Here is a 22,327-nt window from a genome sequence, read left to right as displayed (position 1 = left end):
CGTACGGTTCTTATTGGTCGAGAAAATCATTCTGACCAATGATAGCATCGCAGCAAGATATCCAACTTATTCAAAAAATAATATTAAAAAACATCGTATCATTGTATTATTAATTAGTATTTTCACTAAAATAATATTTACCAAAAATAATGTTTGTTATTCAACGATCATAACGTTAAAAAAGAAAAAAATAGTAATAAATTTTCATAGATGTTAATAGTATCAAAATATGCCGATATAGTAACTAAACGCTGCGATCGCTACCGCATCGTTCTATATAGTTGTAACATCTTACAATTGGTTGACAACAGTGTATAATACGGGGTATCATCTTTCTTAAAATTATTGTCACAATTTTAACCCTTTTCTTTTGATATTCGTTAAAAGTGACTGATTAAAAGTGAATAGGAAAATAAACATTAAGTTAACTGGTCAAACATATCTCGAAGAAATTGTGCCGGTAAATATGTGATCATTGTCCATGTTCTTATACAGTGAGAGAACTCCTCGCCATTTTACAATTAGTTCATCGTCAGCTTGCGAACCGTGTCGAGCCCGAAATCTCTATGCAACATTTTCTCTCTCTCCTGTGCTTTCGACCGTCTCGATATGGTTTTCAGGTAAAACGAAAAATTAAATAAAATCAAACAAAATTAAAATCACAAATATTTAGAGAGGGAAATCTTAATGTTTCCAGCTTGTATTAAAGTTAAAAGCGGTTAAAATATCGCGTCTAGGCGAATGGAATTAATATCATTTGTTACGTGTATATTTTCTTCTTCGTCGTTTGTACAACCAGTAACAATTCTTCGTTACCATAGAAGAAACGAACGGAATAAATAACGTCAAGTAATCTACATTTTCCTTTTTGGTTACGAACGTTATCAATCTTTTGAAAAATTAGAACACGTTCTACGACACGTCGCTATTTAAATTTGTCCAAAGAAGGAATTTAAAGGGGAAACAAAATAAAAGATAAAAATACAACGAAAGGATCGTGATAATCTTTATGATAGTGGGATGATACATTGAGAGTGAAGGAGGATTCCTGCATGGACCGTTCTCAAGAGTAAGTTCAGTGTACATATGGCTATGTGTTTTTTTACTACTCTCTCAATGTTTACTCTTATTCTTCTTCCTTCTAAAATAGTACATTTTTTAAATATTTCATTTTTATTTAAAACTTTACTTTCGATTATCCATAGCCACGCCTTTTTTTGAACTAACAGGTGTAACCGGAAGTTAATACTTTTCGTTCGTTACCGTGTTATATTTCTATAGTGCACCATTGATGAAAAATCACCTACCGTGACCACAACTTCTATCATCTTCGTTTATTTCTTAAAGAATCAGATTCACTGGTATTATCTTTTATTTCTTTTCGAACTTTTGTACTAACGATATGTCATTGTGATCATATTTGATAATTCATTTTCAATTGATATTTAATAATATTTTAGAATAGAAATGTGTGTACAATATCAAAATTACTTTTCTTCGCATAACTTGAATGAAAGTTATTGAAAATATTGAATCTTTTATTTGCTAAAAGCGATTACAGTTATTGGATACAATTTTATATTAATTGAGAATTTGGCATATTTGAATATCTTTGTAGTTATTACATCCTAACATATATTCTCCTTTTCATTTATAATTATTTTTATATTGATTCGCATAATATTAAATAGTATCAGATGTTACCGTCTGCAGTAAACTCTGCGAACAGTTCTGTCCTAGCAAAGGAATAAGACTAACGGTTTAATAAAGAAACCATAGACATAAATGAAATAAGTTGAACGTATGGTACTAGTATCATCGCTTGATGAATTTAAATGAACGCATGAATGTATTTATTAATATAGCAGTTTAATATCCATTGCTAACTTTCACCCCATGTTAGGATCATATATAAATATCATTTATTTTATTCACTTTATAATATTAATCATATATGAAAGATAGTAATTAAATATACATTCGGCAAGTTAATGTTGTCGATTGTTTATTAAAAAGAAAAACAAAAAAAATGAATAGAAAAAATAACAAATAATGTATTAAAAAAAAAAGACATTCTCAATTGATTATTTCCAACGTGTCTCGCGAATAACGTAATCCATTCTTCCGATCAGTGACGTAAGCATCTATTTTACTCTATATACCTGACGAGGATTGATCGAAAAATAGGATCGGTTCAATACTCGAATGGAAAAAGAAATCTATCCCCTTATGAAAGATAAATATGGTTATCAAATTAAAATATATATATTGTGTATATACACAGAGGGTGTTTTAGAATAATTATTTCTAAGTATTCAATCAAATGTAATTGATAGCTTTATTAGGGAAAGTTATTTAATTACGTGGCCTCTATCACATTCTAAAAATTAATAATAATTATTTTAAAATAAAACTCTTTTTTGTATATATGTACCTATCTGTATATTTTCTTTAAGGCCTCTGCCCACGTACAAGTGTGTTCAATGAATTTAAACAAATCCTATTAAAGAAATTTACAATTACAATGTTAAAATAAATGTTCTTAAACAAATAACAAATTTCTCGTCGTCCATGATAAATAAATAATATATAATAATTATTTATTTAATATATAAAATTCAAATATAAAAAGATACGAATGTGCCTTAGTTCGACTAAACGAAATAATACTACTAATAGAGTTTTCTTCCATCCCTTCGGTAAATCGTAGTCGTTCTGAAAATTCCCGAGAATCTAAATTCGAGAAACCGAGTTCGCCGCACTAATACTACGTACACACAAGAAAGAGACAAGACAAGACAAGACGATGGTGTACGGTTCTTAGTTTCTCTAACATGCAAGCAACAGCACAGCACAGCACATGGCATATCATTCTGAATGCATCGTAGTCATACTATGACTCATCGACTACACCAGACCAACTGGATCTCCCTCGTAGCTTGGAGAATTGCGAAAACGATACGTTGCAATTTTTCACTACTAAAGAGATTCTACCTTCACCGTAATCATAATGTTTTAATAACGATCGTTATGTTTCAGAAAATAAAAAAAGAATGATAGATTATTATATCTATACGTATAATGAGCCAACAATTTTTATGCTTATCAAACATTTGAGATGAAAAATAATGTTAACTTTGGTATTGTTTTTCCTTTTATTTATTTTTGTTATTGATCAAATTTAATTAATTCTTCCTCATTAACTTTGGCACATAACAACAAGTCTCTTTCTCTCCCGTTTGATTTCATAAAGTGGATTCTTGTTGATTGCAAGGGTTACTATCTCTCTGGTAAACTCGGAAGAACGCACTCGAGTACAAAGTGCTTTCCAATTAGCACGGTCGAAGATAGAAACTAACATTAAAACGTAGCCAGCCAAGCGTCGAAGTAGGACTGATATGTCCGTTCTGTGTTAAAATAACACAAGTTTTTCCTTTGAAATAGAAATATATTATTTTGTCAAAAGTATGTATATCTAATACAAAAATTATAATCCGACTTTGATGGAATTTTGTATTTTTGTATTTAAATTTCATTTCATTTTTGTATCTCTTATACTTACTTTTGAAACCAATTATATTTTATTTATCAACTTTTTTGTATTTTTTGTATTAAAGAATAAAAAATAAATGTTTTAGTGTAACACGATAAAATGAAATCTTATATACAAGGTTTCCGAGAATGAAGGTAAAGGTAAACACGTTCAACGTCCGATCGAATAAAAAGATTAATGGGTGAGAGAGAAAGAGATTAAAATGGTTATAGGATTTTAGATGATAGACATTTTTGCATGGTATGGTAGAGAGAGAGAAAGAGAGAGAGTTGCTTTAATCAATATTATGACGTTAGTATTGATTTCTGATTAGTATTTTCTGAAACATGAAACCGTTCATTGATCATTTCATTTTTCTTTTTTATTATGTATTACATAAGAATATTGGAATTATTTTCATTATAATTTCTAGGATCTGACAACTTATACACAAATAACTTTCAACAACAAAATTTATCGTCAAAAGATTTTGAAATTTGATTTTAAAAAAACACTCTGAGTTTCATCGTTGTATTGTAGAAATATAATAGTGAAAAAGATCTTCTTAAAGTATTGAAAAAAATAAGGGATATCACAAGTGTCCCCTTGAATAGTCCCTTGAATAGTCCTTTGAATAGTCCCTTGAATGATTGCCCTTTACCTTCGTAAAGGTTCCTAGTGACCAAGTAACGTTCTTATTGTCATATCCCCAAGTTGATTCTTACCGAAGGACAGGAAATAGGCGGTACATATTGTGTTTTTCAGAAAACCGGCACGCCATTCATGTATATCTCGTTGCACCCTCTCGACATCGCAGCAATGTTAGATTGCGTGTAACCCAGCCTATAGGAAGTCGACTATGAGAAGGGGTTTCGCGCAAGCGTATTTCACTACTCTCCTCATCCACCCCCGTGAAACGAAGAGAAAGAGAGGGTGGAAAGCCAAAGCTTAACCCTCAGTGAAGACTTTAACGCGGACCAGTAAAGTCCGATTCCGTGATTCAAATCTAGATAATAATATATATATATATATATATACATATACATACATATATTTTTCTACGCTCTAATAAGAATTAACGGTCCTGTTAAAATCATATAATAATAACATTAATAATAATAACAATAATAATAATAATCATCATCATCATCATAAATGATTCGTATATTAAAAAGTACGGTGACAATATTTGTCTTAGTTGTTCGTGATCATTCTACTTATATTTCTACTACTGTTTCTTACTTATAAGAATAAAGACGACGAAGGGAATCCGGTGGTTATAGAAAAATCTATCTTTTTTATACGGAATAGGTAAGGTCTGAAGGGAATCAATCCGACATTACCGATGGGTAGAACACATATGTCAAAAACGCTGAACGCTTATAGAATGTGAGTAGATCGTTTTATTTATCTAGTCCTTTTCGTTTACGTTAGATTCTTTAGCAATATTTTCTTTTCGCCAAGTTTTCTATTTTTATTTGTTCATTTTTTCCTTTTTTCAATTTAAATCCCATCGTGTCCGTTGTTCATTTCGTTATTCGTTCTCGAAGTCGGTTGAGAAAAGGAATGCGTGCAATGTATCGTTGTTCGTAAAGACGATGAAAGGAAACACCGTGTCGGTGGTTGATATCATGCGGATTCACTGCGTTTCCCTGCCAACCATAATAGCGCGTCATCTTCTTCCTCGTATCCGAAAGAAGAGAAAGCCGGTAGGATGATAAAACCCAACAACTACGACAACGACGACGACAAAGACTACTACGATGATCCTAAGGACGAGTTGTATTAAACACACAAGAAAAGATAACCAATTTTATTATACTTTCTCTCGCGTTTCATTAGAAATAGATTTTTCTTTTTTCTTTTTTAGATTAAATAAAATTAGGGATTTAACTTTAAGTTAAAATAAGAGAAAGTTAATGGAGTAAAAGGTTCTTGTAATACGTTTTATTACGAGAAAGGTTGTCGGGTGCATGGATCAGAAGGTGAAATACACCAGCATTCGACTCGTTCCTGATTTAAATCCGATAAAGATTTTCATTTGGGTTAATTCAAATTTATGCACTTAATCGTTTAATCCTATTGCGAGAATTTTCTTTTCGATCCTTAACGTTTGTCAAATTTTTCTTTCAAAAWAAAAAAAAAAAGAAAAAAAAAAAAGAAAAGAGAAAAAGAAAAATTAATCGAAGATAGAAAGAAAAATATCTTCGTTTTATTTCTAAATTTTCCATTAAAACTATTTTTTTTTTTTTGTTATCTACGTAAAAATAAGTAGGAATATTCTTCATACGTATGTATATCATACGAATTGTTGGAATGGTTAAACAGGAACAATAAGAAATATTTAATAAGATTACAAATGATCGATCAGAGTTACGACGGTGAAACATGCGATAAATAACCTTCGAGTTTGATTCTAATCTTGATTACTTTGTTTTTTATTTGTATTTCTCTTTAAAAAAATTTCAACGATGCAGTTTATCAAAGTTCTAATAATAAAACATACGTAAAATCATTAAATAGATAAAATCAAAACTGGAAGAGCCCTCTCTCTTTCTCTCTCTCTCTCTTTCTAAGAGACTTTTATCAAATCGTGTGATACGAGCAAACATAGGAATATTATTCGTAATTGGGGATGTGCAAAGGCACGGTCGGAGGACGGAATTTCGATTTGATTCGTAAATAAAATTCTTTTTAAAAAAAAACAAAAAAAAAAAAAATCAAATAATATTAATAATAATAATAAAATTAGCTTTCACCCGAAGAACGACGAAGAAGAAGAAGAAGAAGATCGAATAAACTTTTATACTAGGCTGGATAATATTTATATTCTGATTTTCACGCGTCCCAAACACGTTTTGGGTGAATGCGCAAGAAGGCAAGGCTTTTTAAAAAGAAACGAGATCTAACAGGGAGAGGGGAGGGAGATCTTTCAATGCGAACTCATTAACCAGACACGCATTTTTAATCTCTCCTCGTGTTATTAACGGACGCTGACTTTTCGCTGACGAATTGTCGCGTTTTTACGGTACTTTTTCAATGAAAAGTAAACCCCTTCTTATGTCAGCGAAAAAGAGTAGTTCTCTCTCTCTCTCTCTCTCTTTCTCTCTCTCCCATTCTCTTCCAAGAGAATGCTTTAAAATCTCCACGTTTTTCTTACGAAAGTATAATCCCTTGTTTATTAGGCGAGACAGGAGAGAAACGTGCTGTTGTTATGATTTCTTCTTTATTTTGTATGTTCCTTTTTTAACAAATACACCGTCTGAAAGACTTCCAACGAAGAATTAAAGTACTTTCGATCGATTTTATCGAAACGTTGCCTATCGATATACCTAACGATCTATTCCTTTACCCGGAAAATACGAATTATTTCCGATACAATAAAAAGCAATATACTATAGAAGGAATTGCGTGAGGTCAAGGTTTATCTAATAGGTATACCCATAAACCAACGAAAACTGACCTTATTATACAGACTACACATGAAGAGAAAAAGAGAAAGACATTCTCATCGTTTCTATTACTTTAGTCTCTCGTAACTCTAACCGGAGATCGATCTCTCCTATCTCATTTTCATTAGAAATTTTCTCTTCGATATAAACTGACGCCTTTCTCTTTCTCTTTTATTATTTTCCTTAGCTTTCCTAGTTATATTTTATGTCTCTTCTATTTGCTTCTCTCTCTCTCTCTCTCTCTCTCTCTCTCTCTCTCTCTCCCTCCCCCTGTTATTCTCTTTGTGTGTTCATCTGTATACGTATGTATATAATGCGTTTTTGGTATGTATGTATGTATCGTATATAGATACATAGGATATACGTATATATGTGTAATATACATATATCTATATGTATGCTGCGTCGCATAAGTGCAAGGCAGCCGAGATGTTGCGCTTGCGTGGAAATATTGAGCCATTGATTTCCGTAGCTTTTAACGCGGCCCTGACATGGGGTAAGTTCCTATCTAGATTATTTTTCTTATAATCGTACTTTTGCCAAGACACTTCGGTTATCATCTTTGGTCGATAACATTCCAATAAGAGGTACAATTAGTTGGACATTTTCGAATTCGTCGTAATCCCTTTTCTCATAAAGTTCCGACCTTCCAAAGACATTCTTGGCCTTCGTTGGACTCGCCAACTGCGACGATATCTACTGTTCTCTGTTAGTCTACCTTTGTCCTCTCTGTCTATCCTTCAATATCTTCTTCTCTTTCTCTCTTTCTCATCCTTTGGGTTTGCTCGTGTCCTCTCTTTTCTTTTCATCGATCAAGAATACTTGTGGTTTCCTATTTTTAAATACGATTAATTAACTGGCTCGTAAAAGAAGCGTTTACCTCGAGCGAACCTGTTTTTGTGCGTGGCAGCTTAATCATTCTTACAATGTCGTTTTCTTCTTCTCTACAGTAAAGGACTTCCGTCCTTTCGTTCGTATTTAGAATTCATTCAAATTTGATGTAGCGTGTCTGTTATTTTCTCTTTCTTTTTTTTTTTTTTTATCTTCTTTCTTTATTAAAAATCTCTTTGCTTTTTTTTCTATACATTAATGCGATCATTTTTAACAAAATGCGAGAACAGTTGCTGAATTAAACATGCTAGTTCAATATTTTTGCACACTATCTTTTTCTATTTTCTTTTTTTTTTTTTTTTTTTCTTTGCTTTCTTTGCTTTCTTTGCTTTGATAGAGTCATATATTGTAATATTAAATATTACAATGTTATTTATTATTTTATAGCAAGAAAATAGAAACTATTGGCAGGATGACGGCCATGACGCAGGAAGAAATTATGGCTGGGGCACGTACAGTGGCCCAGGGATTGGAGGCTCTCCGGGTTGAACACAGCGGCCTCTTACAAGGATTGCAATCACAAGAAGCACCAGCTGCTCGAGATAAATCCACTCTTTTATCGAAGAACATCGAAATGATAGAATTGGGTTTGGGAGAAGCTCAAGTGATGATGGCATTGGCTAGTCATTTGCAAATGGTAGAGGCAGAGAAGCAAAAACTTAGGACACAAGTTAGAAGATTGTGTCAAGAGAACGCATGGTTGAGAGATGAGTTGGCAGGAACGCAACAAAAATTACAAGCTAGCGAACAAGCGGTAAGTTTTCAAATGTATGTAAGTGTCTATAATTTTTGATAATTTATAATTGAGACAAGCGTTAAAACAAATCTGCGTTTCATTTTGACACAGGTTGCTCAATTGGAAGAAGAAAAGAAGCATTTGGAATTTATGACTAGTATGAGACAATATGATCCTGATCCTTCTGCGGATGATGAAAATGCTAAGGATAGACCGGTAGATGATCCTGTAGTTGATCTATTTCCCGATGATGATGCAGATGACCGAAACAGTAAATGTATGTATTCTTTTTTCTTTTTCTTATGATCCTAATTACAAATCTTGTTTGCTTTATTTAATTAAATCTCACGTTGTTGTTGTTGTTGTTGTTGTTGTTGTTTATAGCGATATCACCTACACCGCCATCACAATTCGCACAGCAAGTCAATGCTGGATATGAAATACCAGCACGCTTGCGTACTTTGCACAATTTGGTAATACAATATGCAAGTCAAGGACGTTATGAAGTAGCTGTACCTTTGTGCAAACAAGCACTGGAGGATTTAGAAAAAACTTCCGGTCATGATCATCCCGATGTTGCAACGATGTTAAATATCTTAGCATTGGTATATCGAGATCAAAATAAATATAAAGAAGCAGCTAATCTTTTAAATGATGCATTAGCAATAAGGGAGAAGACACTTGGTGAAAATCACCCTGCGGTTGCTGCAACATTAAATAATCTTGCAGTTTTGTACGGAAAGCGAGGAAAGTACAATGAAGCAGAACCATTGTGTAAGAGAGCCCTCGCTATTCGGGAAAACGTTCTTGGATTTGAACATCCAGATGTAGCTAAACAACTAAACAATCTCGCATTATTATGTCAAAATCAAGGAAAATACGAAGAGGTGGAACGTTATTATCAGCGAGCTTTAGAAATATACGAAGCAAAGCTTGGCCCAGATGATCCTAATGTGGCAAAAACGAAAAATAATCTTGCTTCTTGTTATTTGAAACAAGGCAAATATAAGGGCGCCGAAATTCTATACAAACAAGTATTGACTAGAGCACACGAGAAAGAATTTGGTGCTATTGATGAAGATAATAAACCTATTTGGCAGGTAGAGATTAAGAAATATTTTCTAATTTCATTTATTTTCGTTTACTTTTAACTTTATACGTCCATATGGAATAAAGATACGCATATATATATATATATATTCTCGATTTATTATACCTAAGGTTGCGGAAGAACGAGAAGAAAATAAACATAAAAATAAAGAAAATACTCCTTACGGCGAATATGGTGGATGGTATAAAGCGGCTAAGGTCGATTCCCCAACGGTTACAACTACATTGAAAAATCTTAGTTCCCTATATAGAAGATTAGGCAAATACGAGGCTGCAGAAACTCTTGAAGACTGTGCCTTCAGATCAAGAAAAGAGGTGAGTTGTTATTTGTTTCCTTATTATTACAGTACAGTAGAAAATCTTTAACTGTATTTGTTAATGAAACGTACCTGTCTATTTTACATGCAGCCAGTACAGCAGGTGAGCAAGCTGTTCACTAAGAATATTTATTATCAGTATTTCTTATTAATGTAAAAGCTATCATACATCCCCTTTACTAGCAAAAAGTTGTTTAGCAAAAGATCATTATTACAGTTGAATTAATAGAAATAATTTATTTAGAGATATTAATGTTAAAGTTTTATTATTTTTTTGTCTGCCAATATTAAATTTTGATTTATGTCCGAATATTCTACTTTTTAAATGTTCCCTTTGTCGAAATATTTATTTTTTAGTTAACTTATTTGGGTACCATAAAAGACAATCTTTTTTGTTCTTTGTATTTAGGCATTAGATCTAGTGAAACAAGCTAAGGTGGCTCAAATATTAGGAGATGAAAAAGGAACAACTAGACGTGGATCACGATCGAGTTTTGCTAATAGCGAACACGAACAACACGACGAGGTGGGTTGTGTTAAGACAAGTTAAAAATCATCGGTTGCACTGCATGTAGTAGCACACCATTAGTTGTCTACTATCCTTTTCTTCTTTCTTTTTGTTCTTTTTTCGTTATCCGGCCCGTTGTGACGATTTGGCGATACAACACACAATCACAGGGTTCGCTGCCACTGGTGCAAAGGGCGCTACATGAAGGACAATCTGGCCACCACGACGCTAGTCCTAACAAACCCGGTTTTAAAAACAAGATCTTTCAAGCTTTCGGGATTCATTCTTCCACGTAGGATAATTGTCCGTTTGTAGTATCGCTTGTCACTGATTTTTTCCCCTAATATGTACGCAGATTTAAAAGTACTGCTGAATATCTATATTCTTAGGAAAGAGGAGGGCAATTCAATATTTAAGGGGATTCCTTTATTTTAGGTATCCTTAAACTTTACAAATATCACGTTGTATTCGAAAATGCTGAAGGATACTATAATCGTGCGATATACATATTATTATGTCTCGTAGAGTTGCCTTTTTAGGGACATCTACAACTGGCTGTATACGTGTGTGTGTGTGTATTTCTCTGTGTTTCTCGGCACTGTTTCATTGCACTTGCATTAATATTCAACTAGAGAAACGTCAGTACCTATTTTCTTCTCTATAATTTGCAATGTATTGTCACAAAAATACAGTGCAATCAATTTTCATCGTTCACATCGGATATATGCATATATACATTGTAGAAAACAATGAAGCGTTATTAATTACTTCCAATCTTTAACTGTGATAACGCCTTGTGTTTATTTTTTTAACGTAAATATGAGAACATCATAAATAACGTTTGAAAAAGATATTTTTAATCTGAGGCGCTTGATATGATATGATATATAATATATATTTGATTATTTTAAATTATGTGTCTTATAGAAATACGTTAATATCTAATCTCATAAAACAATAATACTAAATGTCATTTGCATTTCACGCCTTATGGTTCCTTAATAGAAAAAGAAAAAAAAAAGGTAGAAAAACAATTTAGATGTTCTATTTTAATATGCTGATAATTGTTAACTTCTCTATTAAGGATAATTTTTCTTATTAATAAGAGATTTTAAATTATTTCTTACACATTATAACCGGATTATCTCTGTGAAACCAAAAGTAGTGTGGAATGATGACACACGTGTGGTAAAGATAGAAGTTTTTAGTAACAGCTTTGCTCGACTATATAGCTTGGTATAGATTAGCAAAGATAATTTACAAAAAAAAAAAGTAAAAAAAAAAACATAGAAAGTATGAACCAAATGAAGTTTATGGATTTTTATATGTAATTTTATATTTATTCGTTTTATATACTTTATCGAAAATTGTTCTCATCTTATAGTTTCGAATTTAGGCATTCTAATACATTTTGAAAATAGTTGATTCTTCCCTAGACTCGGAATTCTCTCTTGAGGAAACTATTTTTAAATCTTCCTACACAATAACTTTGCAATTTTATTCTCGAATTTTACACATTGACATCGTCACAATTGTATTCTGTTAATTGTCTTGTGATATAAGGTGTCTCGAAATTATGTTCTTGTATTGCTGTATATTTAAAATATTAATTTATGTGTATAATAAGAAGAAAATATTTTGTGCAATTTATTAAGTTAATTATATACTTTTCATTTATATATATCTATATATATAATAGTAATATTAATAATAATAATAATAATAATAATAATAATTTAATTGAAAATTTTGTTCTTGCCTGTAGCTTATAAAAATCTCAGGAGAATACATAAAAATAACTATTTCTTCCAATTATTATATTATTCGAGACACCATATACCGAGTTCTGGTGAATGATATCGATATAATAATATTCTTATATTATCTTTTTACTTTCCTATAGGTAGGATGAAACGCTGTATTATAAATTAATTCTTAGTAATTTTCTTTTTAATTTATCACTTTAACAAACACGAGAGTAATAAGTAAAAGTAGTGCCTTGATACTTTAATAAATAAATAAAAAAGAAAGAAATAAATTATTTTCTAACAGAGTAATTTAATTTGTTACTTGACTGATATCACATAATATTTAATAATAGCTCTAATGGAGCACAAAGTAATACATGTATAGGAATGTTGTAAAGAAGAGTATGAGCTACATACATCCCGAATGGTATTATCAATATTTGAGTTACGTGCATTCTATTTCTGTTTTGTATGAAGCTATCTATATATGGAGGAATCATTTTTTGTATGAAAACTTGTTATATTAAGATAACTAAATCTTGCATTAATTTTCCTCGCACGCATTTGTGTTTAACCACATTATTATTATACTGTTTTGGAATATCTGCGTTGTTGTTTTGTTTCGCTTTGATTTGAGTACTGCAGGCCAGAACTTAGGTATGGATTGCACTGGATTATGACGCGTGGACATCAGAGGAAATATATCGGGCATGACAAAACAGGTGCGTATTTGTAGAATTGGATATTTACTGTTATCTCATTATATAATGCACAAGTTAAAAATTATTTATCTTTATTTATGTTTCTATTTTTGCATTTTCCTTCTATTTTTCTAGTATGCAGACCCTGATTTTTTAACACCAATGAGAGAGAGAGAGAGAGAGAGAAGAGCTTATGTTTTATAGATATTATTATTTTACTTATATTGTAGTTATAAATTATTAATCGCTGTTCTTAATGTTTGCTGCTGTTGAAAACTACATTATTCTTTTTAAATTGAATATATCATTAAGTATGCAGTGTGAAATCCTTTTAAGTACAGTGATTAATTATAGCAAAATTGTGTTTGTTTGCCATATGCTTGTTTATGAAAATTGTTATATGCACACACAGTAGTTTAATATAAACAATGCATTTTTTTCAGCTATAATCACCTTCATAACATAAATAGATCTTGAAGCATAATAGTATTAATTACTATAAATGGTGGTTTACAAGGTTCGATAATACATTATATAATGTTATAAATTTAGTGAAATCATTTTCACTACATGAATTCATAGGTCATCATTTTACCTAAATTCTGCATAGGCTATTTTTTAAGTTAATTTATTACAAAGCCTTTGCTCCTTATGTTTTTTTGAATAATTTTTATATTTTATTATGAAACTACAAAGTGTGTACAATACCATTTTTTAATTAATATAAAAAATACTCTTTATGTTACAGGATCAGAAATACTCAGTTCGTGCTCAATAAAGGACATGATTTAAGAGAATTAAAGTGATAAATATGAAGCAATTTATAAGGGCTCTGCAATATTTTCACCTAATGTTGACTGATGTCCTATGTCTGGGTCGTTTACATATACGGCACATTCCAGCTGCTTTTAACCAGATGCACTATGTGAAGTTCATTTTAATCTCAAATATTAGCTTTACATTAGCAATTGATGATTGTTATAGCAGTTTCAAGGTAAATCGATCCACTCTGCTTAACATTTATCTAAATCAAAATGCAAGCTGTAATGTTGGCATACAAAACTAAGTTAATTTTCACTCAGAATCAAAGAAAATAATATTGACAATGATACTGGCCAAATCCAAACTTTTAAGAAATTTAATAAAACGATTAAACAATAACAAGCGTTATAATTAGAGTATTCGGTTTCTATACATTTTTGATAGTTGTATGCACACATATCTTACATTATTCATACATGCCCTATATGACATTGCATAATCATTCCATAAACTAGCTTCAATTGAAAGGGAATCAGTGCTTTAGGGAATGTTTGTATGTCGCTTGAAAGTTGAAATACATGTAGCATTACACTCTATGCACGTAGAATTATGTGAGCATACCGTCATTATAATTAAGGCTATCAAAGTGTATATTTAAAAAAAAAAAAAAGACAATTCCAGAGCATTTTTAATTATTACAAATTTAAAATCTATACTATAACTGGATTGGCACAACTATTTACGATTTTTGAAGTAAACTGATTTTAAGTTTCTTTTGCATACATATATATGCCGCATGTATAAACATAAAGTTATATATGCATATACATGCAGTATATATCTGCAATACTTAATTTATATATCGTCCTGTTTTCTGTAGTATAATATTATTTATCGGAAAAAAAATTAAATTTACTTCAAAATCGTTTCATCTACATATATTAAATTATATATTTATATTTCAAGCCACCAACTTTGTGATAGGCTGTGAGTGGCATATTATTTTTAAGTTTAAAAAAAAATTGAAAAACAAAGAACATTTAAATCCATCAAATTCATCTATTATTATACCATAGAAATGTGGTAATCAAAATATGTGAGATTGTGCAAATAATATTGTTGCATTAATCGTTAATTGTAATCTTTGTTTTGTTTATGTGATTATGACTATCCCATTGTATTCAGTATGAAGTTATTATCGAAGAATATATTGGTCTTATTAATGTACACTATATTAGATCTGTCATTATTGTTGTGGTGCTTTACTTTTTTAATATTTCATCAGACAACTTCAAAATATTATATATACTTGTATACCTGATATTTTCAATATCTTTTAGTTATTTCGTAATTGGAATTAAATGCAAAGAATTTTGTTAAAATGGATCTATTATTGTATTTATACACTTTACAAAATTATTTCTTTTCATTAAATATTTATATTTTCATTATATTAACTTCATAATATTTCATTATCATTTTATTAATTTATACATTGCGTTTAAGATATTCATTTTACGTGTGCTCTCAATATAATTGCTCAATGCATTTAAGACAGATATCATGCGCCTGAGAGCTCGGAGGCCTAGATTTTGAAACGTTTAGTATGTGGTATATCAATTTAATTGCATAAAAGTGTTCACGTGAAATTGTAGAACGACGATCTACAATTTTATTAGCACTGTATTGTTCAATTGACAAATACTGCACTTCAATATAAAAATAAGTACAAGAATATTATTTGTTTTCTCAATTTAAGATCGGTCATGAAGAAAAAATAGAAACAAAATTAATATGAATATATAGTTGTTGAATAAATACAAAAAAGAAAAAAAAAAGAAAACAGAAAATATATGTTAAATTTATAAACGCTGCTGCTTTAATGAAACATTTTACGATTGAAAAAATAATTATAAACAATTTTATTTATGTACGAATCTATATTTTATTGAATGTTTGCTTTCTATATATATGTTACGTTGTAATTTTTAATTACTCCAATTTTATAACAATGCATTATTTATACTAATACCGTGTTAATTTGATAAAATTTGTTATTTACATCATACTGCAAAAGCATTGATATTTTACTGCGCCTACATAATTAAATAGTCGATTGGATTTAAATACGTAAGAAAGCTAAAAAACTATTTCTTACTATTTTGTATTTGAGAATGAATGTGCGATACAATAGTTAACACTCAAAAAAATTCATATTCTTACTCATCCATCTGCAAGTATATATATATAAATATATATATATACATAACGTTTTAACAAGAATACATATAGTAACAATACAATATTTTAGTATTGTAGCTCTCAGGTGCAACTATTGTTATTCAATAATATGTAAGTTCCGATTTATAATAAATATTACAACTTATATTACTACCCATATAATCTATCAAAGAATCAAGTACACATACCCTGTCCTAGCAAAACCCAATTAACAAATAATATATAAAAATAAAAATAAAAAGATATGCATTGAAAATTTTAATAATTTTGAGATAATATAATCAATTATATAAAACAAAAACAAATAACACGTAAATTCGCTATGAAATTTTAAAACCTTTAATACTGTCTTGTTAAATAAAATGCATGCGATATAATGAAATATATGATTCACTAATTACTTGTAAGTGCATGAATATTTGAAGAAATTCAAAATGTTGTCATTTACTATTGCGTTGAAGATGAATAAAAAATGATCCAATATCTGCTTACTGAAAAATGATAAACTTCATTAGCATTATTTTTCAGAATTGATTGTAGAATGAATCGAATATTTCAAGAAATTAGATTTATTTGAATTACATATTACTGATTTGGTTGTTTTCAAATAAGCGCGTGAAAATAAGTCATACGTGACGTCACCGATCATATTTCAAATTTTCGCGGTATTAAAGCGAAAGTAATTATTTTAACATTAATTTTTCGAGGTCACAAATTATAAAGATAGAAAAAGATAAGAATATCGTATTATAAGATAGAATATACATACGATGATCGAGCCTTAATTTCCTGATACGCAATATGTGTAAAATGTATATAATATAAAGTTATTGTAAAAATGCATTGTTTCTATTGTAACAATATTTAATAATAAAATTCATTGAACGATGTAATAGCCGGAAAAAGAAGATGCTTTTGTAATGAAATATGAGATCATAATTATGAAAGTAAAATTCTATGTATATGTATAAATATTTTTAAAACCTTAAAAATTATGTACACAACATTATGATCATTTTACGATTAAAAAATATTCAATTAAGTTCAATTAACCTACCGAATGGCATATTGTAATTAAATCAGTTAATCTCATAGTTCACTTAAATATTATTTGAAATAAGTATTTCATTAATTAATATTTTATTATTTTATACTGCGTACGCGCGAAAAAATGTTTCTTGTACGGGCACTCAAAGCAGCGCATTTGTGAATCTTTCGAATAAAGTCCATACTATATATTACCGAATTATAAAGAAAAAAACATGTTACGTTAATAATATATTGTCAAAACGTACATAATTAATTTAAAAATATACTTTTTAAATGATTTTTCATTAAAATCAGAATTTCGATAAGAATTTTCGTTTATTATCAATTAAATTGAAATCAAAACTTTATCAATAATAATTTTAATATAAATCATTATTTTCAGTAAATACATTAATATGTTGATCGATCATTGAATATAATTATTAATTGTTTCGACATAAAATGCTAATTAAATTTTTGACGTTATGTAATTTACTATCGTTTAGTAACGTACACTAAACATAGATTTAAAAACTAGTACATAACAAAAAATTATCAAAATTAGGATTCAATTAAATTTTCAAATCTGGAAATGACGACATCTGTTAACAAGATAAATAAATATAAGACGATAGTAAAGTAAACTATGAAAGATCTGTACGTTGGTAACGTAGTTGAACTATAATTAGTATCAAATGATGCTGTAAAAGTTCTTGAACGTTAGATCATCGAAGATGGATAAAAATTATAGTAAGTAGAGAGAGAGAGAGAGAAAGAGAGAGAGAGAGAGAGAGAGAGAGAGAGAGAGAAAAAAAGAAAAAACAAACAGGTAAGATTAATAAATTAAACATTTCAATGATACAATTAAAAATGAACTTTACAATTAGATTAAATATATAATGGAAAAAGTTTATATTTTTTATTCTACAATATTTTATATTAACGATATTAATATTTTTCAATCTTACAAACTTTTAGCATAATATTTGACGTTATTAATAATTTATTCTAATCATACAATTTTCTAGCATTTTTTTAGACTTAGAAATAATCTGCAAGTTATTTAATCAAGCATGTGTGTGTGTGCGTGAATGTGTGTGCGCATAATTGCATAAATATCCCTTAAATAACTCTGCCTTTTCATTGGCTGGATACTGGAAGACTAAATTTGGATATCAGTGGTTCTTTATTGGTTGTTATTATTCGCGCCAAGATAGGTCATCATTGTACAGCCAATATCTAAACAGAATATGCAATAGGATTGATTTGCTGCTCGTTGAATAACATTCAAGTAACAGTTGGTACTTGTAAATTCTCCATATTGGCCTTCTTCTCTTACTTTCTTTTTTCGTTTTTTTTTTAATTATCGATTTTCCGAAGATTACCGATCGGATCCGAAAATGGACGAGACGTCGGTGCATTAATCTGGTATTTTATTCGCGCGAACAGTTCGTGACGCCCGCCCAGTTTAGTTACTAATGATCATTTTATGCATACAGAAATATGCAGTTGTATCGTTCGTATCAACCGTCATACACACATAAACATATATAAGTTTTAAGTATTCCTTTTGATTTTAAATTAATCAGTAATCGTGTCGATAGTATTTGGTAAGAAATGTCAGAACTTCGTAAAAGAACTGTAGAAGATACGTCGTCCGCAGCTACGCGGGATGTCAACGATGATCAGGTGAAAATGTTTTTTATCACATTGTTGTTGTTATTTATTTTCTTCTTTTTCTTTTTTCTTTTTTATTCTAGATATAATTCTGCGTACATTCCGACCAAATAAGCGAATCAATGTTTTATTTTATCGATTTTTAATAATGAATACAATTCTATTAGAATAATTTGGACAATTGAACATGTTCTTTTAATTGATTAAAATATGTATTATTGACAGCTAGTAACAGGGATACGTCAACATTCTTTGCCCCCGCTAGTATGTATAATTATTTGACATTGGTATATTCCATTGATCGGATTACCCCTGTGGCATATTAATTAAAAGAAATGCCATTTTTTAATTATCTATTATATTTATATTATTATTATTATTAATATGTTATGTTTAATTATCTACTATTTTATTATTTATGTATTTTCCCTTATTTGCTGACAATGTCCAGAAAATATTTCTTCTTCTCTAACTTATTTACATTTTTCAATTACATATCAATGTGTTATATTTCATCTGATATTGTTAACAGAAAGAAGAAATTGAATCGGAGGATGATGCCAAGTTGGAAGTGGAAGATTTATCAAAAACTTTGCCGCAAGGAACGCATCATACTCCCCAACTTTTAAACCCTGTTCTTTCTGGTCTTTCAGATCGGTCAGTTTGTATGCACTTTTAGTTACAGTTTCTTATTGAGCAAAAATTATTATGTCATTTTGTTATTTTATTTCAGTTGGAAAAATTGGATCATCAGAAGTATTTCAACGTCAGTTATGATAGCTGTATTTGGTTTTATAATATATGGCGGGCCATTAGTACTTATGATCACGGTAAATATTCTCTTTTAACAAGACTAAGGTAATTAATGTTATTTCATTATACATTGATTTATTTTTACAGACATTAATAGTTCAAGTTAAATGTTTCGAAGAGATCATTAATATTGGATATGCGGTATATAGAATTCATGGTTTACCATGGTTCAGATCGCTATCCTGGTATTTTCTGATAACTTCTAATTATTTCTTCTACGGGGAAAATTTAATGGATTACTTTGGAGTAGTGATCAATCAAACGGTAAATATATTTACTTTTATATATATTCAATTTGATAAAATATATATCTTTTACATATAACTTATAAAATAAAATTTTATAAATATATATATATATACACACAAACTCTGACACTAAATCAATAAAAGAGCTACTATGATAATAAGATCTATAGAAACTTTGTGTGGCTTCTCTTACAACGCAATGAGGCTTCCATGGTGCGCATTAAATTCCTTGCGAATCAATTATATAAATAGAAATGAATTATGTAAAAAGAATGAAAAGCATAATGTAAATAGCATCGCTTGAATATTAATTGCTACTATATTAACAATAATGATGTCCATTTTTATTTTTAGGAATATTTACGCGTACTAGTGACATATCATCGATTTATTTCATTTTGCCTCTACATCATCGGTTTTGTATGGTTTGTACTGTCGCTCGTAAAGAAATATTATATGAAACAATTTTCTTTGTTCGCATGGACACACGTCGCACTATTAATAGTAGTGACACAAAGTTATCTCATAATACAAAATATTTTCCAAGGATTAATATGGTAAATATGTTATTTCAAATAATTATCTCATTAATTTATTTTTTTTTATTAATGATAATCTATTAATAAAATATTTTTTTACTTTTTGATGTATTCATTTAGGTTTATCGTACCAGTGAGTATGATAGTTATAAACGATGTCATGGCTTACATGTTTGGATTCTTTTTTGGAAGAACGCCTTTGATCAAATTGTCTCCAAAGAAAACGTGGGAAGGTTTCATAGGTGGTGGTGTTTCAACAGTTATCCTTGGATTATTGGTGATAAGACAGTCTACTTTTATACTTATTTATAGTTTCTTTGATAACGATAATAACAATAATAACTATTTTACAGATGTCCTATGTTATGTGCCAATATCGCTATTTCGTTTGTCCTATTGAATATAGCGAAGCTTTAGGTAGGATGACAATGGATTGTGAACCATCCAGTTCATTCCAACCGCAAGAATATGTATTACCAAAGAGTTTACAAGTAATTACAAGAATGGTAATATTATTATAACAAAAAGAAAAAAAAACCATGGCAGTAATTGAAATAGTGTAACACAATTATATTCTTTTGCAGATCAATGGAAAGGAGACCTTGACTTTATATCCCTTTTTACTTCATTCTTTGTCAATGTCTATATTTAGTTCAGTCATTGGACCATTTGGAGGCTTTTTTGCCAGTGGTTTCAAACGAGCTTTCAAAATTAAGGTAATTCAAAATGATACAAAATACTTTACATTATTTTTATTTGTATCATAATATGAATATTAATTAAAAACATAAATCATTTAAATATAGGACTTTGGAGATGTCATTCCTGGCCATGGTGGAATAATGGATAGATTTGACTGCCAATATTTAATGGCAACGTTCGTCAATGTGTATATTTCGTCATTTATACAGACAGCTTCACCTCAAAAACTTTTACAACAGGTAAAATGAAACTAATAATAGCATACTCTATTGAGTATGCTTTTTTGTGTGTGTACATTTGTCATTTGCTTATTAATTATTTTTAACATTTAATTATTTATTTATTAATATAAAAATTATATACATGCTTTTTTTTATTTATAGGTTTTTAGTTTAAAACCCGAACAACAGTTACAACTGTTTCAATCTTTAAAAGATTCTTTAGAAAACAGAGGTCTCATAAATATGTGTTGATTTAAAAGAGAATACACATTTCTTAATAATAATAATAATAATAATTACAAGAATTTCTGTAGCATCACATACAATGAATGTATGAGAGAAATAATTACTCTGTCATTTAACAGTGAGTATCATTCAACAAGATGTGCAATTGATATTGATTGACCGGTAAAAATGGAGGTTAGCTAATATCTGTTATAATCTCTTATCAAAAGCGTAAAAGAATTTTTATGTTATAAAAAAAAAATGAAACAATGCGACTGTGTGCATTCCGCATAAGTTAGACAAAATATTGTAATTAATTCTATTCATGCCTCTTATTAAGAAATGCTACCTTTTTCTTTTTTAGTAGCACAAGCCAAAGAATATTGCCTTTTATTAATACAGTTTTCTTTTTTTTTATATAAGCTTTTGCATATATAAATCCTTCATAATTATATATTTACTTCTTTAATCAGGTACAAATAATGTTCAACAAGGGAACATGTTTTTCCATCCAATCGTATAATTAAATACTACAGGTATCTATATTTATCAGATCTCAATATATTAGTTGCTAATAATTACGCATTTATGAATCAATTTTTGCAAGTATGTCTTATTAGACTTAAAGAGTAATTTTTTATTTTTTAAATAATTGACATTCAACGATTATTACTAATGTATATATATATATATATATACATACATAAATGTGTGAGAGTTAAGGGAATTAATTTATATTAATACAGATACTTTTGCATGTTCCTAAAAAAATTGTATTTATTACGAATTAGTTATTTGCAAGTATCAACAAAAGACTTAGTTAGGAATTTTAAAAGAAAAGTATATAGGACTGTTTTATTATTAGTTTATTCGAT

The 22,327-nt window shown here is 29.4% G+C and overlaps 2 protein-coding genes across 11 annotated transcripts; both read left to right on the top strand.

The window, feature by feature from the left end:
• The first annotated feature begins 297 nt into the window (after window positions 1-297).
• LOC106787262 (kinesin light chain) lies at window positions 298-14,427 on the top strand. 8 transcript variants are annotated; one of them, XM_014749468.1, is made up of 9 exons: window positions 298-620; window positions 698-1,069; window positions 8,263-8,629; window positions 8,723-8,888; window positions 8,996-9,711; window positions 9,833-10,036; window positions 10,130-10,141; window positions 10,448-10,564; window positions 10,717-11,831. In XM_014749468.1, the coding sequence occupies exons 2-9, from the start codon at window positions 1,053-1,055 to the stop codon at window positions 10,840-10,842; spliced, it is 1,725 nt and encodes a 574-aa protein (XP_014604954.1). In that variant the 5' UTR covers window positions 298-620; window positions 698-1,052; the 3' UTR covers window positions 10,843-11,831. The 8 variants fall into 8 exon arrangements, with proteins under 8 accessions (XP_014604954.1, XP_014604952.1, XP_014604957.1 ...); XM_014749466.1 differs by lacking the exons at window positions 298-620; window positions 698-1,069 and adding an exon at window positions 4,700-4,921; XM_014749471.1 differs by lacking the exons at window positions 298-620; window positions 698-1,069 and adding an exon at window positions 4,708-4,843.
• Window positions 14,428-18,046: 3,619 nt separating this feature from the next.
• LOC106787267 (phosphatidate cytidylyltransferase, photoreceptor-specific) lies at window positions 18,047-22,113 on the top strand. 3 transcript variants are annotated; one of them, XR_001381766.1, is made up of 12 exons: window positions 18,047-18,716; window positions 18,930-18,968; window positions 19,237-19,361; window positions 19,438-19,534; window positions 19,605-19,781; window positions 20,120-20,322; window positions 20,425-20,581; window positions 20,658-20,810; window positions 20,889-21,020; window positions 21,111-21,245; window positions 21,390-21,591; window positions 21,926-22,113. XR_001381766.1 is itself a non-coding variant. In XM_014749481.1 (11 exons), the coding sequence occupies exons 1-11, from the start codon at window positions 18,645-18,647 to the stop codon at window positions 21,477-21,479; spliced, it is 1,380 nt and encodes a 459-aa protein (XP_014604967.1). In that variant the 5' UTR covers window positions 18,047-18,644; the 3' UTR covers window positions 21,480-21,867. The 3 variants fall into 3 exon arrangements, 2 of the variants coding, with proteins under 2 accessions (XP_014604967.1, XP_014604968.1); XM_014749481.1 differs by lacking the exon at window positions 21,926-22,113 and having other exon boundaries at window positions 21,390-21,867; XM_014749482.1 differs by lacking the exons at window positions 18,930-18,968; window positions 21,926-22,113 and having other exon boundaries at window positions 18,052-18,716; window positions 21,390-21,867.
• Window positions 22,114-22,327: the final 214 nt, after the last annotated feature.

This window comes from Polistes canadensis, unplaced genomic scaffold (assembly GCF_001313835.1).
Source record: "Polistes canadensis isolate GaletaPanama2010 unplaced genomic scaffold, ASM131383v1 scaffold_96, whole genome shotgun sequence".
NCBI lineage: Eukaryota > Metazoa > Arthropoda > Insecta > Hymenoptera > Vespidae > Polistes > Polistes canadensis.
This window is presented reverse-complemented; position numbering and strand designations above follow the sequence as displayed.

Bases quoted from the DNA above. Each gene is read 5' to 3' on its own strand.
- LOC106787262 (XM_014749466.1), top strand. From the start codon at position 4,878: ATGGGTAGAACACATATGTCAAAAACGCTGAACGCTTATAGAAT. The intron at 4,922-8,262 runs GTGAGTAGATCG...ATTATTTTATAG, and splicing joins ACGCTGAACGCTTATAGAAT to CAAGAAAATAGAAACTATTG. The intron at 9,712-9,832 runs GTAGAGATTAAG...ATTATACCTAAG, and splicing joins ATAATAAACCTATTTGGCAG to GTTGCGGAAGAACGAGAAGA.
- LOC106787267 (XM_014749481.1), top strand. From the start codon at position 18,645: ATGTCAGAACTTCGTAAAAGAACTGTAGAAGATACGTCGTCCGCAGCT. The intron at 20,323-20,424 runs GTAAATATGTTA...GTATTCATTTAG, and splicing joins ATTTTCCAAGGATTAATATG to GTTTATCGTACCAGTGAGTA. The intron at 20,811-20,888 runs GTAATATTATTA...ATTCTTTTGCAG, and splicing joins TACAAGTAATTACAAGAATG to ATCAATGGAAAGGAGACCTT.